The 16,334-nt window shown below is 61.5% G+C and overlaps 1 protein-coding gene across 2 annotated transcripts in view; it reads right to left on the bottom strand.

Moving 5' to 3' along the window:
- Nucleotides 1–498: 498 nt before the first annotated feature.
- Nucleotides 499–16,334, bottom strand: part of CCDC85C (coiled-coil domain containing 85C) — a 69,415-nt gene continuing 53,579 nt past the window's right edge. The window contains exons 3-6 of one of the 2 annotated variants that reach the window (XM_059686151.1): nucleotides 8,421–8,528; nucleotides 5,134–5,229; nucleotides 4,268–4,366; nucleotides 499–3,510 (exon numbers count right to left, since the gene is read on the bottom strand). In XM_059686151.1, coding sequence (XP_059542134.1) covers nucleotides 3,421–3,510; nucleotides 4,268–4,366; nucleotides 5,134–5,229; nucleotides 8,421–8,528 — 393 coding nt within the window. In that variant the 3' untranslated portion in view covers nucleotides 499–3,420. The remainder of the gene's footprint in view (nucleotides 3,511–4,267; nucleotides 4,367–5,133; nucleotides 5,230–8,420; nucleotides 8,529–16,334) is intronic. The other variant, XM_059686155.1, reaches the window with a different exon arrangement.

Raw genomic sequence — 16,334 nt, forward strand, 5'->3', positions numbered from 1 at the left:
GGGGAGGGGAGGAATGTACTTGGGAAGTAATGGATGTTTACATCGATCTGCAAGTTCCTGTACATAGATGTTTTTTAAGTGTGAATGTAACAACATACTGTGACTTCCATCTTGGTTACACAGGAGACTCCTTCAGTCAGTTATCCAAATAAAAGCAGTTCTGAAACTTTGTTACTGACAGAGCTTGGGGCCTGCAGTAGCCCCTGGGTGTGATCGCCCTCTGGACCCCAGAGGGCCTCGCTGCCCACTAAGCCTCACCCACATCTGGCAGCACCCTCACGGGCCAGCCTCTGAGGTTCCTAGGTTAGGTGAGGGTTTGAATTTGAAATCCTTTCCATTTCTGGTTTAAGGAGTAGGCAGAGGCCCCTTGAGTAGCAGTTAGTGGCCCAAATGGGGCTGCTGTGTGCTGGCTGCAGCCCCACCTGAAATGCTCCCAGGGGCCATGGCCCTCTGCCCAACGAGCCATCGCCTGAGACAAACGCACTGCACACCACCACGGAGGCTTGCGAAGAGCCTTTATTTATCTAGCGCAAAGTATACACTGTCACAGTCTTCTCTGTTACCTTTTACTAAAATAGTTCAATGTTTTTACCACACTATCAAAAAGTTCTATGTCTTTTTCTCTCCCCAAATCAAAGTGGTTCAATAGAAGGTAGAAATGGACCGAGCCGGGCAGGGCTGGCCGTTCCAGGAGGTCACGTCCTACAGAACACAGAGCACGGCTGCGGCCCGCGGACGGGAACCAGACGTTCCGCCAGGTCCAGAGAGCAGCCCAGCCTCCCACATTATGAAAATATACACCTCTACCGCTCCGCAGTCATGCACTGTTTCTTTAAAAAAAAAAAAAAAAATCAGTAGTATTTTGTTTCCTCTCAAGTTTTCAAGAAAAAAAAGGTCACTTTTTCTCTTTAAACACTGATGTGTAGCTAATCACTTCTAGATAAAAACGCACCACCCTGAAGAGTGGCCAGCAGATGGCGATCCCAGGATAGGCCTGGCCCCCGCAGGGAGGCTGAGGGTGGGCTCCGTCACAGTGGGAACAGGCCACAGCGCAGGCGTCCCCGTGCCTGTGGGATCTAGAAGCAGAGGGTTTGGAAAGCAAAGGGGCCTTTATGAAAGGACACCCAGGTCGGCACACCCCTCCCACCCTGAGCTCAAAGCTGAGGCTCCGGGGCGGACAGTCACCTAGTGTCACCTACACACGCGTTAGTGGAAGAGCTGGCATCCCCCTGGCTGCCCCATTAGTGAGGCCCATCGGAGCCCCCCAGCTTGTGAGCTCCCCTGCAACTGCGAACGACCCAGTGGGGTCAGGCAGCGCTGCTCTGCTGCTGGCTTTTCTAACAGCACATTGTGTTGGGAGATGGCTGTCACAGGTGCAGTTCCATCCCTGAAAGCCGTCCCACACCGGGTTGGTTCAGGGACGGGCAGGAAGGCCTCCACGGCCCGCTCCACCTCCTCCCTGGACATCTCCGCAGTCGGGGACAGGGTCCCTTCCCTGTGAAGCTGTCCCCGGGCCGCTGTGCAGCGTCTGCAGGTACCAGGAGGCCTTCCTTATTGCTTATTTTCAGTCGTGGCAAAGCCGACCTGATCCAAACATGGCAAATGGGCTCCCGGACATGGAGCCCACCCAGATGGCCCCTCCCCCCTCGGCTGCTTGTGGTTCTTTGAACTCCACGACCAGAGGGGGGCCTCTGACCCCAGCTGGCGGCCCCCTGGTGCAGGAGTCACCCACCACCATGTGACAGGGAGCTCCCGTCTGACCTGATGGAAGGGCCTTCGAAAGCCCACGGCTCCCAGTAATGCCCAGGGCAGCACCCACTCACACCCCCGGGCACAAGGAGGACCGAGAGTCTTTGCCCTGAGTGTACAACCCAAGGGCGCCAATGGCAGGTGACGGTAGGAACTGCCCGGTCCTGGTTCCCGTCCCTCACATGGGCCTGGACGAGGCTGCCTGATGCAAAGATGGCCTCAGGCTCTTCGGTACCAGCCACACAAGGCCGCGGGCAGCCCTCAGGTCCTTTGAGTCCGAGGATGGACGAGCTGATGGGGTGAGTGGACAGGGCCTTGCAACCGCATTGACAGTGGGGCCTGGCCAGCCTGCCAAGTTCTGGAGCCTCACCTGTCATGCCACCGACCGCCTACCCCCTCTGAGCCTCATTTTCCTCACATGAATGTGAAAACGTACATACTGCACTTTACAGCTGATACATGGTCATTTACACTGATGCTCTCATTGGACCCCCAGAGCCCTGCAAGGGGACCCTCATGCTCCCAAGCTCCCTCGGACACAGGCTCAGAGAGGAGGGGGACTGTCCCTGGAGGAGGCAGCGAAGCAGCAGAACTCAGCTCGGGCCTCGCCCCCAGCCCGGCCCCAGCAGCCTCTCCAGCAGGTGACCATCGGCTCACATGCTAGGAGCACAGCTGACTACAGTGATGGCCTCTACCATGAGCCCGGCGAAGAGGCCTGAGACCTCACTTTGCACCACAGGCCTAAAGGGGCTGAGTGACTTGCTGAAGGTCACACAGCAAATTAAAGCCAGAGCCAGGTCAGGCTCCTTCCGAGGGGGATGGAACTCCGGTCACTGCAGCCATGTGGCTCTGTCCACAGTGACTGAGGATGGGGCCAGGTTCCGGGGGGGGACACCACAGTGGACCGGAGGCCCAGCCATGACCCAGTACTACCCATCGGAGAGGGGGACACGTGGGGCTCAGCCGGGGACTCTGCACTCAGCCGCCTTCCTGTGTTCCTGGCCCAGAGTGAACCATGGAAGCGGAGATGCCCAGGCACTGGGCAGGAGGGTCCCCGAAATATAGGGCACACCTGGCACAGGGCAGGGTGACACTGGGGGGAGAGGGGAGGGGTGGATTCTAAAAACAGGTGGCAGCTGGCAGGAGGGGGCTGGGCACAGGCCAGAGGAAGGGCCTGGGGAGCTCCCCTGCCCGTGGCTCTCGGGACTCAGTGCTTGGGGAGCCAGCGTTCAAGTCACAGCGGGTGGATGGGAAGGGGTGCCCCTGCACCGGGTCCAGCTGCCAGTGGCCTTTGTCCAGTGCGGTGGCAGCCAGCGGATGGAGGGCTTGGTGAGGTGCTGGGCGCAGCCTGGCATGGTCCCTGGGCTGGGCAGCTCAGAGCAGCCTTCCGTTCTCGTACAGCGAGCCTAAGCCTGGCCCAGAGTGGGAACGGGCCGTGCAGGCTGCTGTGCTGCGGGGACAGCCAGCGTCTCGCCTCCCAGTTTGCTGGTGTGAGATGTGGGAGATGGAGGCCCGGACAGCAGGGGCCACACCCATGGCTGCCGAGCCACAGCAGGCAGCATCCTATGTACAATTCATCACAGAAGAAGAAGACAGTGGCTCGGCCGGAAGGCCTGCCACTCCCCTGGGGGGATCCCAGGCAGGGACAGTCCACGTCCACGGAGGAGAGGCCTACAAGGGCCCCTTGAACTGGTTCCCAGACAGGTGCTGCCGGATGGAGGGCTTGGAGCTGGCGGCGTCTCCCAGCTTTCTCCAGACCACCTGTGGGGAGAGGCGAGATGTGACGGCAGGGCCACCCCAAGCCCGCCAGCTGGCCTGTGCACACATCCCAGAGCCATGGGCCAGGGGGGGAAACTGAGGCCACATAAAGCTCGGAAACACTCAGGCCAGGTCTTTGCATGCCCATCCTCATGGCCATACCTGCCATCCTGAGCAGGTCACCACTAGGGTGTGGGCTCGGCCTCGCAGCTGTCCAGTGGGGCCCATGGACTCAGAAGGCAGCACAGGAGGGGGTTCAGAACACCCCACTCCATCGGAGACCCCAGTTCAGCCCCTGCGAACCACCCTTCCCTCTGGCTCCTTCAAGGGTCCAGAGAGGACCCATGTTGATGAGGTGGGTCAGGGGCAGCCAGCTTCTAGAACAAAGGCAGCCCCAGCCCTGCAGGCCCACTGAGTGGGGGTGCCACCTGCACCTCGGGCTAAGCACCAGCAGTCACCAGGGCCACCACCCAGCTGGGAGGCCAGGAGCCAGACACCTGGGACCGAGGCTGAGGAGCAGGACATGAGGCGTAAACAAGACCAGTCCTGGGGGCCAGAGGCACATTCCCGGGATGGACAGACCCTGAGATCAGGGACCCCATTCATTCTCGGGGTGGGGGTGGGGATGAGGCCAGGCCGGCGCTCCCAGGCTCCAGTGCCTCCCGCCAGCCCTCCAGATCACCATCCTTTCCCCCGGGGAAGGTGGCAACTCCCAGAGTCCGGCCAGGACGCCCCCACCCTGGCCCGGGAAGCGCCTCACGTTGCACATCTCGCGGACAATGGCCTTCTCCTTCTCACTCAGGTCCTCCTCGCAGCTGTCCTGGAGCTGCCGGTCCAGGTTCTCGTGCACCTCCAGGACCTGCGAGGAACAGGGCCCAGGTCAGGGGTGTGGAGACCTGAGGGGCAGGCCGTCCCTCCTCACTGTGTCCTCTCCCCTCACCCAGTGACACTGCACCCTCCACACAAGGGAAGCCGCACCCCTTTCACTGGGGGCCGAGCTGAGGAGGGGGTCGGTCACCTGGGGGCAGGGCCGCCCTCCGACAGGTGGACTCGCTCTGACCAGGGCCCAGCTTGTGATTAATGAGCAGGAGAACCAAGGACACCCCCACTCATGCACATGGGGTGTGCACACATGTGTACACATGGCAACTGTGGCACATGCACGCAGGGGGCGGGGGGCAGGGGATGGGGAGGGAATGAGGGGCACAGGAGGGGGAGATGTGCCTCTGGAGGCAGGAGCGAGTCTTCAGGACCTGCGGCTGGCGGCCCTGAGCAGGGGGGCCCTGCACCTGAGCAGCGGCTGGGCCTGGGAGGCCTGGCCTTTGCTCCTACCTAGCCCGTCCTGCCATGACTCCAACCTTGAGGGAGTGCCTGCCCTCCCTCACCCCCAGGCCTCAGTTTCCCCAGTTGCAGGGATGGCAGACAGGTGATACACTTGCTATCGGCACCCAGCATCTTTGAGTCCCTCCCCCACAGTGTTCCAGGCAGTCACAGACACCCAGTCCCCACACAGGTCCCACCCTGCTGCTCAGGCGCCCCCACGAGGTCCCCATCCCGCATCACACCAGGGATCGGGCTCCTGAGGGAGTGGGACCTGGGTGAGGGTGGGCGGGGCCTGGCCCTCACCTTCATTGCATGCACGACAGCCTCGGGCTTCTGTCCTGCGGGGCTGTAGCCAGCGGAGGGGGGTGAGGACAGCTCGGGTACCGGGCAGGCTGGGCCCTGTGGGAGGGAATCATGAGCTTAGCTCGCCCTGAATAGATAGACACAGGTGGCGGCCGCAGGCGTGACCAGCTCTGAGTGAGATCCCTGATGCTGTGGGGCCAGGGGCTAGGCCGGAGGAAATGGGGCAGGTGATGGGAGAGGCGGCAGGATGAGGGCCAGGCCAGGGCCGAGGAGCAGCACCCACCACGCCCCACAGGCTCCCCATGCAGCACACATGGAAGGTCTATTATCCATTGTGCAAAGAAAGCCTCATGTCCTGTCTGTACCTGGGACTCCCTGAGAGAGGGCAGAGACTCACCAAGGTCACCTCACCAACCCCAGGTGTCCTGATCCCAAAGCCCCCTCCTGCTCCCCCAGCTGCCAGTGGGTGACTCACCTTGACTCCACCCCCCAGGCCCCGGGTTACAAGTCTTCCAGCCCTGAGCCCTGCCTCCAGGCCATCTGGCCACCGGATTTGGCAAACACTCTAACTGGCAATTAGGCACCCAACTCCCATATCAGCCTGGGGGAGTGGCAGGGGATGAGTCCATCCCCCAGCACCCTGCCCATCTGTGGCAGAGCCAGTGTCTGCCCACGGCCTCCCCAGTTTCCCCCCACGAGGGTCACTGGCCCAGGTGGCCGGGGAGCAGGGGGCAGGGCTTCTGCCTCAGGCTGCAAGAAGGACCCTGCATTCAGGGCCCCACGGAAGAAGCTCACAGACAAGGAGGCCTCAAGGGTGGGGTCCCCCGGGCCCATAGGAACCAGGTGCTCAGAAAGCGCTGAGAGTGGGCCTGAGAGGGAACAGAGAACACCGGGGCTGCCCAGCCTGCACAGGGAAGACGAGGGGAGGTTGGCTGAGGGCCACTGCCCTGGGATTCTGCCCACTGAGGCCATGCTGTGCAGACACCCTCAGGGCCTAGGCAGCCAATTCCCCTGCACTCTCCCCACTACTGCTGGCTCCAGGGAGGCAGGGAACCACGGCCTTGGGGTCTGGGAAGGCTGGACCTGGGGGAGGCTCTGCTGCCTGTGACTTGAGGCAGGGCCCGACTCACTCTGTGCCTCAGCTGGACAACATGAAGGGTACTTGCGTACCAGGGTGCGTGTAGCGCCCTGGGATGCAGCTGTTCCCCTAACGGCAGTCCAGGCTGCCTGGCCTCTGCTGCCCAGGCCAGGTCTGTCCTATGAGGGAACCAAAAAGATCTGGAAGCTCTGGGGGAGGTTGGGGGCAGGTGGAAGGCAGGCCCCACAGGTGAGCGACCTGAGGCAGAAGGCTGCACTCCCCGCACCGGCCAGGAGGGGGCGACAGCCACACACTTACTGTACAGCCAGGCACCTGGCCTTTGGCACCTGTGGCCTCAAGTCCTGTCTGTACCTGGGACTCCCTGAACTACCTGCTCGGTAAGGAGGCTGATTCCTCGAGCAGAGGCAGGAGGGAAGCCAGGAGTGGCCGGGGAAGGCTGTGCCATGCAGCCCTCTCCTGGCCAGCATACCAGGCTGCCAGAGTATGGCCACGGGAACCCTGTAAATGAAGCCACCACTGGACACATAATGTGCACAAAGAATATGCCATCAGGGCCGTTACCTCCGGGGCATTCCCCAAGCACAGCTGCCCCGGAAGGGGAGGGCCACAGACGGGAGAGCTCAGGACACCCACTCCCTCGGTCCTCTGGGTTCTTACTACAGCCCTCTGGGCAGACACTAGCTTTTTACATGCCCATTGCACAGATGAGGAGAGTGAGGCTGAATGACTTGTCAAGGCCAAGCAGCTAGCAAACAAGGGGGCTGGGCCTGGAACCCGGGTCTGTGGGACTCCAGAGCTGGGGCCAAAAGACAGGAGACCAGTGTCTACCTGAGAGAACTGGAAACCTACGTGCCCACGTCCTGCCCAGAAATGCTCACAGCAGCACTGTTCACAATAGGCAGAAAATGGAAACAACCCAAATATGTAGCCATTGGTAAATGAATAAAAAAAATGTACACCCACGCAATGGACTATCACCCCACAACGGAAAGGACCAAAGAACTGACACGCCCTACAGCGCGGGTGGACCTCAGAAACATGGCGCCGAGTCACCAAGGGTCCACAGTAGTTTATATGTCTCCACTAACAGGAAGTGTGCAGACTAGGCAAACCTATAGGGGCAGGGGAGGGGGAGGGGGTAGCAATGGGAGTCCCACTAGCCACGCAACCTGGGCCAGCCACCCTGGCTCCCTCTGCTCACATCCCAGCAGCCAGCCAGGTGCACAGCACTTTACAGTTCGCAGGCCCCTGAGAGGCTTGGGGACACAGCATTCCATTCCATCACTGTGCGCCGTCAGAACGGACAGAGCTGGGCGGGGGGATGAAGGAGTGGAGGGGCTACCCGGTGGGTGTCACTGGCTTTTCGGGGCCCTTACTCGTGCGGGATTGGACCCTGGTTCAGCCACAGGCTCCTGCATAAACATCTGGAGCACCTGCTGCCGGCGGGCCTTGCCCTCTGCACAGCGTCAGCAGCTACATTCCTGGGCCAGGTGCGGGGCCTCAGGAGAGACCAGACGCCCGGCAGCAGCCGCACCTCTGCCTGCTGCAAGGCCAGGGGAGGTCTGTGTATGTGGTCACAGGATGTCACACAGTCTGACAGACACATCTACCCCAGGACAGCCATCCATGTCTCAGAGAGCTGCCCCCACCCCCCCCCGCCCCTCCCTTCCCATCAGGGCAGGTCAGACCCCGGAGGACCTTGCAGGCCTGGAGGATAAATGAGGAGCATGATCCACACACCCAGCCTGTTACAGAGCCAGGGCAGTGACCCGACATATATACCCCCAGCCCACCCCGAGGGCCAGCCCCATCCTCCCGCTGCTGTGTGTCCCAGGGATGACACCGGCCACCGAGTTGCACGGTCGGACGATGGCCTGGGCAGCCGCTCTCGTGGCCTCTGGACACTGCCCGGTGCTGCCACAACATCACCATGAGTTGGGCCTCCACCTCCAACCACCACCCTGGGCCCTTACAGAGCCCGGAGGGTCCTGGAGCCCGGGCCCCTTGCTAGAAAGAAGGCCAAGCCTGCCCCGCTGCTCTCCCCTGACCCAGCTCGGCCACTGTCCGCGGGCCCCGGCAAGTCGCTAGCCGGTCCGAGCCTCACCCCTCCCCTGGCATGTGGACCACGGGTTCCAGAGGTGCCAGGTCCACAAGGGGACAGGGGGGCTCTTGGGGGAGGGGCACTTACGTTCTGCAGGGCGTCCTGGTAGGAGGGGGGCAGGCTGGCGAGCTGGGACTCCGAGTGGTACGGGGAGAAGCCTTTCCGCAGCGTCCGGAACTCTCCAGAGCCCGCCTGCTGCAGGGGAGAGGGGGCAAGGTTAGGGTGAAGAGCCAGGCGGGGTGGGGAGTTGGGGGGTGGGGGGCTGAGGTCGGTGCCCAACAGGACTTGCCCAGGCCCTAGGAGTGGCTCCTCCCTCTGGGCTCGGGTCTGCTCTAGGCCCCCTCCCCGCCCACACCCTCCCTCCCCCCCCCACCCCACCCCCCTCCCCGTGCTGTGGCCCTTTACATCCCATCCAGGCAGGTGCCTCATGGTGCTCCCCGCTGTGAGCTGCACAAACGTTTGTTGAGCAGCTGAATAAACAGGTAAGTGGGTGAGTGAATGGGGGTGCAGCTCTCCCACCCCTGGACCTTTGTTCCTCTGCTCCACCTTCCCACCTTTGGCTTCTCCACACCCCCAAGCACCCCCTCTCCAGCCCCTGAGGCCCAAATCCACAGGAAGTTCCTCCTGCCTCCCACAGGTGCTGGGGCTCGCCTCAGGGCGCCCCCCACAAGGCCCTGCTCAGGGCGACCCCCACAGCGCCCCTCTGGTGGGAGAGAGGGGCGAATGCTTGTGGGAGTGAGTGAGTGAGTGAGTGAGTGAGTGAGTGAGTGAAGGAAGGAATGAATGAACACACATACACGCGTACCTGGCCTTATGTAAGTATCTTTGAGGGCAAAGCGACACCCTCCCCACCCCTCCTGGCAGGGCTGGGCCTGGGACCCGGGACCGGAGAGGGCGAGAACCCGGGGGTCATGCCCAATCGGCGCAGGCCCCGTGGGCCAGCCGAGCAGAAGCCACGTGTCATTTCTGGCCCAAGCACCCTTTCCTACTTCAAAGGCGGAGGGAGCTCTGTTGGGCAGATAATATGCAGGGGGAACGTCCCATAAATCAGCAGGCTGTTGAGTTACCCAAACAAACGCTGGAGGGGAGGAGGCCGGCCAGGGCAGGGCCAGGGGCCAGGCAGCAGCAGCCATGCCTGGCGGCCCCTCCTGCTCATCACCCTCTCACGGTGGCCCCCAAAATGTGGCAGGGTCCCACCAGGGAGACCTTGGCATGGTCCCCCGATCTTACAGTGGGACTGCCACGCCCTCGAAGGCACTGGAGCCACCCTGTCCCGTGTCTCCCCCCCCCCCCCTGCCCACCCCCGCACACGCGGCCTAGGTTCTGCTCGGGGCTGTCCCCTCCTCCCAGCTTCTCTGGCCCCGGACCAAATGGTTCTGAAGCAGCTCATGTGTTGTTACTCAAAACACCGGCCTGTGTCTCCTCCCTCCCCCAGATAGTTTCCCTGGGCGGGGGAGTTTTTTAATTAGCAGCGTGCCATTCCCACCCCTGCCTCAGTGCTCGCGGTAAATATTTGCACGTCCGCAGAACTTTATTAGCAGCCTCGGAGCCGGTGGGGAAACGCACAATCTCTCACTAGGGGCAGCGTGACTAATGACGCATCCAAATGAAGAACCGTAATTGCACTTAAATCCAAATTAAAATCCTGGTATTTGCCTGTCTGTGCCCTGGAAGAAAGAAACCCCCAGGTTTTCATCACTGAGGGGAAGGGAGCTGAAATGGCCTTGGGGCGGCTGGGCCGGCACCTTGGGGGTGGGGGTGGGGACTGGGACAGGGGCCGGGGGTACGGCGCTCCCTGGGGAGGACGCCTGCCGGCCTGCAGTCCCCCTGGCGTGGAAAAGGATCTGACAGCACAGCAGGAGCTGAGCGGGATTTCCTGAATCCTTAAAAGGGAAGGAAGTCACCCAGGGCTGCAAACACAGCACAGGCTCCCCTACCCTGTCCAGTGCTCTGGACCGACCGGGAGGGCGACTCAGGAGGCTGCGGGGCCTCCGTGTCCACTCTTAAGGACACCGGGTGTGTCCAGGGCTGTCACCACAGGCCACCAGCCTCCCTGGGCTTCTACAAGGCTATGGCTCTGCCCCAGGCCCACCTCCCACCAGGGCTCCTGCTGGCAAGGCTGCAGGAACTCCCCTGGGCCATCGCTCCCCATACACCTGCGAGCACCGTCAGAACAGGCCATGGGGGGACTCCCGCCACGTGGGGTGCTTGTGGGCAGGCCCCCTTTCGGGGTTCACTCAGGGGCGGCTGCTCTCACCTCTCCTTCCTGCCCCTGGAGGGACCGTCTGTGTTCAAGAAGCACCTACTGTGTGCTCTCTCTCGGAAAGGCAGGCAGCAGTGCCTGACAATGGGTGGGGGGCTCCAGGGTGAGCTCGGACACGGGTGCCCATCCACAACCAGCAGCCTGCCCAAAGGTGACCACTCGGAACCCCAGACCCAGGAGCCTGGGCTGGTCTGCCTGCAGTGGCCAGCGGCAGTGCTCCTCAGAGGGGCCAACCCAAGTGACTCTGGGCTGGTCCCTCAGCCCGCTGCCCTCCCGGCGCAGGGAGGGGTGGCCCAGGACTGGGCTCCAGGGACGCTTACCAGCCCTGCTTTCCCAAGCAGGGACGCCTCCCTGGCTGGCAGGGGTGCAGGTGGGAGCCCAGCACTGGGCCTGGAGACCTTGCTCAGGGACCTGGGCCAGCTGGTAGCCACTAACTCATGGGGCCTTGGCCAGCCCCTCCTCCCACCTTGCAGTTTGGGGTGCCCACTGCAGAGTGGGGGTGACGCTGACTAACGCTGCAACCTCCCAAGCAGGGTGGGTCCAGTGAAGTGGGTGAGAAGGGCCTGCATGGAGTGGTTCCCAGGAAGGGACGGGAGGGGACCAACAGGAGGGGACCCAGAGGACCACACAGCACTCAGAGCAGCACCCACCCACCCACCCACCCCAAGCACCCCGCACACAAGGCCCCGGGCAGCTCTACCTGCAGCCTGCTCCCCAGGTGGGCGTGTCACCCAGCCCTCCCAGCCACGCCAGCCGCCCCCTCACCTCTGCCCCCACCCTGGCCACCCATTAGCCCAAAGCCACCAGGACCTCAGCTTGGCTGGAGTGGTTTTCCCACACCGGGGTGGGGGTGGGGGTCCCCAAGACACCTCACAGGAGCCCCGGCATTTCTTTTCATTTTGCGTGTGTGTGTTAATCCTCACCCGAGAATATTTTTCCCCATTGATTTTAGAGAGAGTGGCAGGGAGAGGGAGAGACAGAGAGAAACATCAATGTGAGAGACACATCCATTGGTTGCCTCCTGCACACACCCCGACCGAGGCTGCAACCGAGGTACCTGTCCTTGACGGGAATCGAACCCGGGGCCCTTCAGTCCGAGGGCCAACGCTCTATCCGCTGAGCCAACCTGGCCAGGGCAGCCCATGTATTTAAAACCCCAGTTTTAACAAAGACCAACAGCGTCTGCCACACTGGCACCGATGCACACCTCTGCAGCCTCCCAGGCTCCCACCGACCGCAGCTGCCCTTTGGGAGAAAAGCAGCCCTTCAGAGAGGCCGGGGCGGGGTGCACGGGCCTGCAGACTCCCCCAGACCCCAGCCAGCACAGAGAGCCCCGGCTGGGATGCATGCTCTGCTGGCCTCAGCTCTTTCTAGGCCCCTCACAGGAGCAGATGGCTCCTACCAACCAGATTACTTTTATTTTCTTCAATTTTAAGAGAACTCATTTGCAGACCGTTAGGAACCTGGCAGGGCAGGGGAGGTGGGGGGTTGGGGGGGTGGGGGGTGTGTCCAGAGAGGTCTTCCTAGTTAGTCCTCAGGTCAGCAGGGAGCTCCCGTGCGATTCAAGTTCGCTGACATCACCACTCACAGCTGGTACCGCTCTCTGCTCCCCGTGCCCTAAGTCCCAAGATTCAACCTCAGGTGTGCGCTGCCCGGGACCCAGGCCTGTGACTGATGGGTGGCATGTGGACAAGGTCTCCTCCATCACAATGACTGTCCCCCTCACAGGTCCCCTGGGCAGGCCGCAGGGCCTCCAAGGCAGGAGGTGGGCCTCTCTCAGCAGGTGGGCGGGATCTGAGCAACCCACCAGCTTTCAGAGTCTCCGTTTTGCTCGCATGTAAACTGGGGTCAAGAAGGACACTCAGCCCTGGCCAGGGTGCTCAGTGGTTAGAGCCCTGCCCTGCACACCAGGGGGCCACAGATTCGATTCCTGCTCAAAGGCACGGACCCCAGTTATGGGTTCACTCCCCGTCCTCCCCCACCCACCCCCACCCCTGTCAGGGTGCATGCGGGAGGCAACCAGTCAGTCAATGTGTCTCCTTACACTGATGTTCCTTACTCTCTCTCTCTGTCTCTCTCTCTCTCTCTCTCTCTTTCCCCGCCCCCCTGTCTTTCTCCCCCCCCCCCCCTTCCTTTCCACTCTCTGGGAAAATCAATGGGAAAAGCAGGTGAGGGTTTTTTAAAAAGGAAGTACACTCAGCTGCCAGGTGGCCCACAACCTCGGTGTTTTCCATGACTTGCCCTTTAATCCTGGGGCAGGCACCTCAATTGTCTCCATTTTGCTGATGGGAAAACCAAGGCACAGGGAGGTTAAGCCCCTGGCCCAAGGCCACCAGCTGGTAAGCGGCACTTTGCGGATTTGAACCCGACTCTGGCTGATAGTCCTGGGCGTGGCCTCTTGCTGTTTCGACTCTCACCCCACGTGCGGCTCACAGTGGACGCCGGGTACGCCTTGGGCAAGGAGACAGGTGACATGACGACTCTTCCCGCCCCTGTTGCTAGACTGACCATCTGCTCAGAAGCTGGAGAGAGCGGGTTTCCTCCCTGGCTGAGGCTCTAGCACATTTAAAGAGACCACATCGCCCTTGACAAATGGGGTGAGGACGCGATGGCCAACCCCAAACACCAACCAGGCGGAGCCGGAATGGCCCCGAGCCTGTTGACAAAGGAAAGTGTCACAGGAGGCCCCGGCAAGCAGAGCCGCCGCTGCACAAATGCCACAGGGCCAGCATCTCAGGCCTGGGCGGGGGGCCCCCCACTCAGAAGGGCCAGTCCTGCTCAGGGAATCGGGGGACAGAACAGAGGCATCAGCGACGGGCTCAGAGGGTGGCGGACCAGTCCCCTCGCCCCCAGCCTGGATGGTTCAAAACTCAGACAAAGGACAGAGGAGCGGTTCCTTCGGGGATGGGAGGTCCAAGCCACCCGCCAGGTGGCACAGTCCGCCAGACCTTGAAATACCCCAGGTCCTGGGACCAGGAGAAGAAGGTGAGAAGGTGAGCTACTGCCCGAGGTACTCCCCAGGTGCGGGGGTTCCAGTCAGTGCGGCAAGCAATGTAGTGGCCTCACCACTCTCCCCGTCTCACAGGCGAGGAAACCGAGGCACCAGCACATGCAGAACTGTGCCTAAGCCACAGGCAGGTGGCAGCTGGCTCAGGGGTTCTTCCGGGACCAGGACCCAGAGCTGCTTTCTCACACCATCAGGCCAAGAGCAGCACAGCGCAGGATGAACTGTGTCGTCCCTCCCACCCCCCACCCCGCCCCCCCCACTCCACCCCCATCAATTCACATGTTGATGTCCTAACCAGGACCTCAGAATGCGCCCTATTTGGAGATGGGTCTTCACAGAGGTGATCAAGTTAAAGTGAGGTCCTCTGGGTGGGCCCTACTCCAATATGACTGGTGTTCTCATAAAGAGGAGAAACCAGGAGACACACACACACACACACACACACACACACACACAAAATGCTGTAGAGAGTGGTTCTCAACCCGTGGTTCTCAACCTGTGGGTCGCGACCCCTTTGGGAGTCGAACGACCCTTTCACAGGGGTTGCCTAAGACCATCGGAAAACACATATATAATGACATGTTTTTGTGATGAATCACTATGCTTTAATTATGTTCAATTTGTAACAATGAAATTGGGGGTCACCACAGCATGAGGAACTGTATTAAAGGGTCGCGGCCTTAGGAAGGTTGAGAACCACTGCTGTAGAGACACGGGGAGAAGATGGCCACCTACAAGCCAAGGAGCGAGGCCCTCAGAAGGAATCATCCCGGCCTTGACCTTGGACTTCCGGCCCCCAGAACCATGAGAAATCGCGTTTCCCTGGTTCAAACTACCCGGTGTATGGTTCTTTGTTACGGCAGCCCTAGCACGCTAATACCATCACCCACGCCAGGAAATCTGCTCCACCCCGGCCTCAGTTTCCCCATCTGCGCTCAGGGTCACTTCCACCCTGCGTGGCACGGCAGGATAGGGCCACTGGGGTACGAAAGGGGGCGGGCAGGCTGTGGGCTGCTCAGTCCCGGGCCTGGCAGGCTGCCTGCCCTCCCCCGCGTGGCCGCCGGCCTGCCCAGGGTGACAGCTCCGAGAGCGAGTTCCTTGCACTTTGAAAGCGGGCTCCGGGGGCGCGCACAGGCTTCATTTATCAGCCCAGCAGGGGAGTGAACCGAGGGAATGAGGGAGCACAGGCCCCGGCATCAATTACAGCCCCCACGGCCCAGCCCGGCCGGGCACAGAGAACCCGCAGGAAAAATAATAGCGTGTCCCGGGGCTGGCGATGAATCACGGCGGAGGAAGCAGCTGTGTTGATGAAATTTTAAAGCTGACGAGAGAAAGAAAATACGAACGGCAATACAGTCATTTAGCCTGTGAGCACTCTGGCACATTTTTAATTAAAGCTATTTCGGAGTTAAATAGAGGCCATGGGGGGAGGGGGCGGGACAGTGGGAAGTGGGAATCCACACAGGCTCCCTGCCCTCCCACCCAAACCCCAAAGCCACATCCCCTTAAGACAGATCGAAGAACGCTACTGCTTTCCCCGGCTCCGCCCGCCGGCGGATTCCTCACTGCAGATTCCCGTGCAATCTGAATTCAGTGACAGGACTTAAGGGCCAGAGTCGTAAAATCTCACACGCCAGCGCCCATGAGGCGGAGGCCAGAATCCACCCACAGCGGCAGGCTCTTCAAGGTTTCCAAACATAGTCATCCACCATCACTTGATTACCTCCAGAGACAATGCACTCGCTACCTTATAAAGCAGCTCTCCCTTGGTGACGCGGACCTTCCCTATTCCGGGCAGACACCAGCCTCGCCTCTTGGCCTAGGACTCTGGGTGGGGGGCAGTGGCTCAGTCCAGCTATGCTGAGCATCAGAGACACACATGTGACAACGCAGACCCTGCAGCCCAGACCTTGAACAGCTGACAGGCCAGCAGGGGTGGGGCCAGGCTTCCCACAGGAGGGTCCCGAAAACCATCAGCAAGGGTGGGCAGCCCACGGGACCGGAAGCTCAGGACGAGTGCCAAGCCATTGGGGGTGGTGGGGAAGGCTGTTGGCAGGAGGCCACGCCTGAGTGGGGAGGCATGTCTTGCAGGAGGCCAGGAAGACGAAGACCAAATAGATCCCATCTGCCCTGGACCCCCTTAGGATAAGGCCAGGACTCTCACCGTGGGCTAAGTCCTGTCCACGGGGCTCTTCCCACCTCTGCTGTCCTCCCAGAGCCCCCTCATACACATGAGTCCTGCTGAGGGGGACAAGGAGGTGGTCAGGCAGGGAAACAGTGAGACTGAACAGCGCTGGAGCTCCCTGAGGGCGGGGTGAGAATAAGCCAGGGATGGATACAAAGGGCAGAGAGGCTAGAGGGGTCAGCCAAGCCAGCTGGCCCCTGGGGCCCCAGCCAGGGCTGACCACAGCCTCCACCGCTGCCCCTGCCCAGCAGGAAAGGCCTGTCCTGCTGGCCGGCAGGCCCCGCCCCGCCCTGCGACGCCTCTCACCTGCTCTGCCCTCCCTGCCGAGTCCAATCCGCCAGCCCTGTGCTGGGGCTGAGACGTGACTTCACCTGTCTGGGGCACCGGCCAGCCCAGGCGGGGAGGGAATGACCCAGCTCTGAGAGGACTGCGTGTGGCAGGGCAGGGAGGTTTCCACGTGGGTCTGAGTGAAGCGTGCCCGCCCACCTCTGGGGCCTTCATTCACCCATCTGCCAGGGGGCAAAGCAGCCCGTTTCCTCAGCAACT

Source organism: Myotis daubentonii, chromosome 1 (assembly GCF_963259705.1).
Source record: "Myotis daubentonii chromosome 1, mMyoDau2.1, whole genome shotgun sequence".
Taxonomy (NCBI): domain Eukaryota; kingdom Metazoa; phylum Chordata; class Mammalia; order Chiroptera; family Vespertilionidae; genus Myotis; species Myotis daubentonii.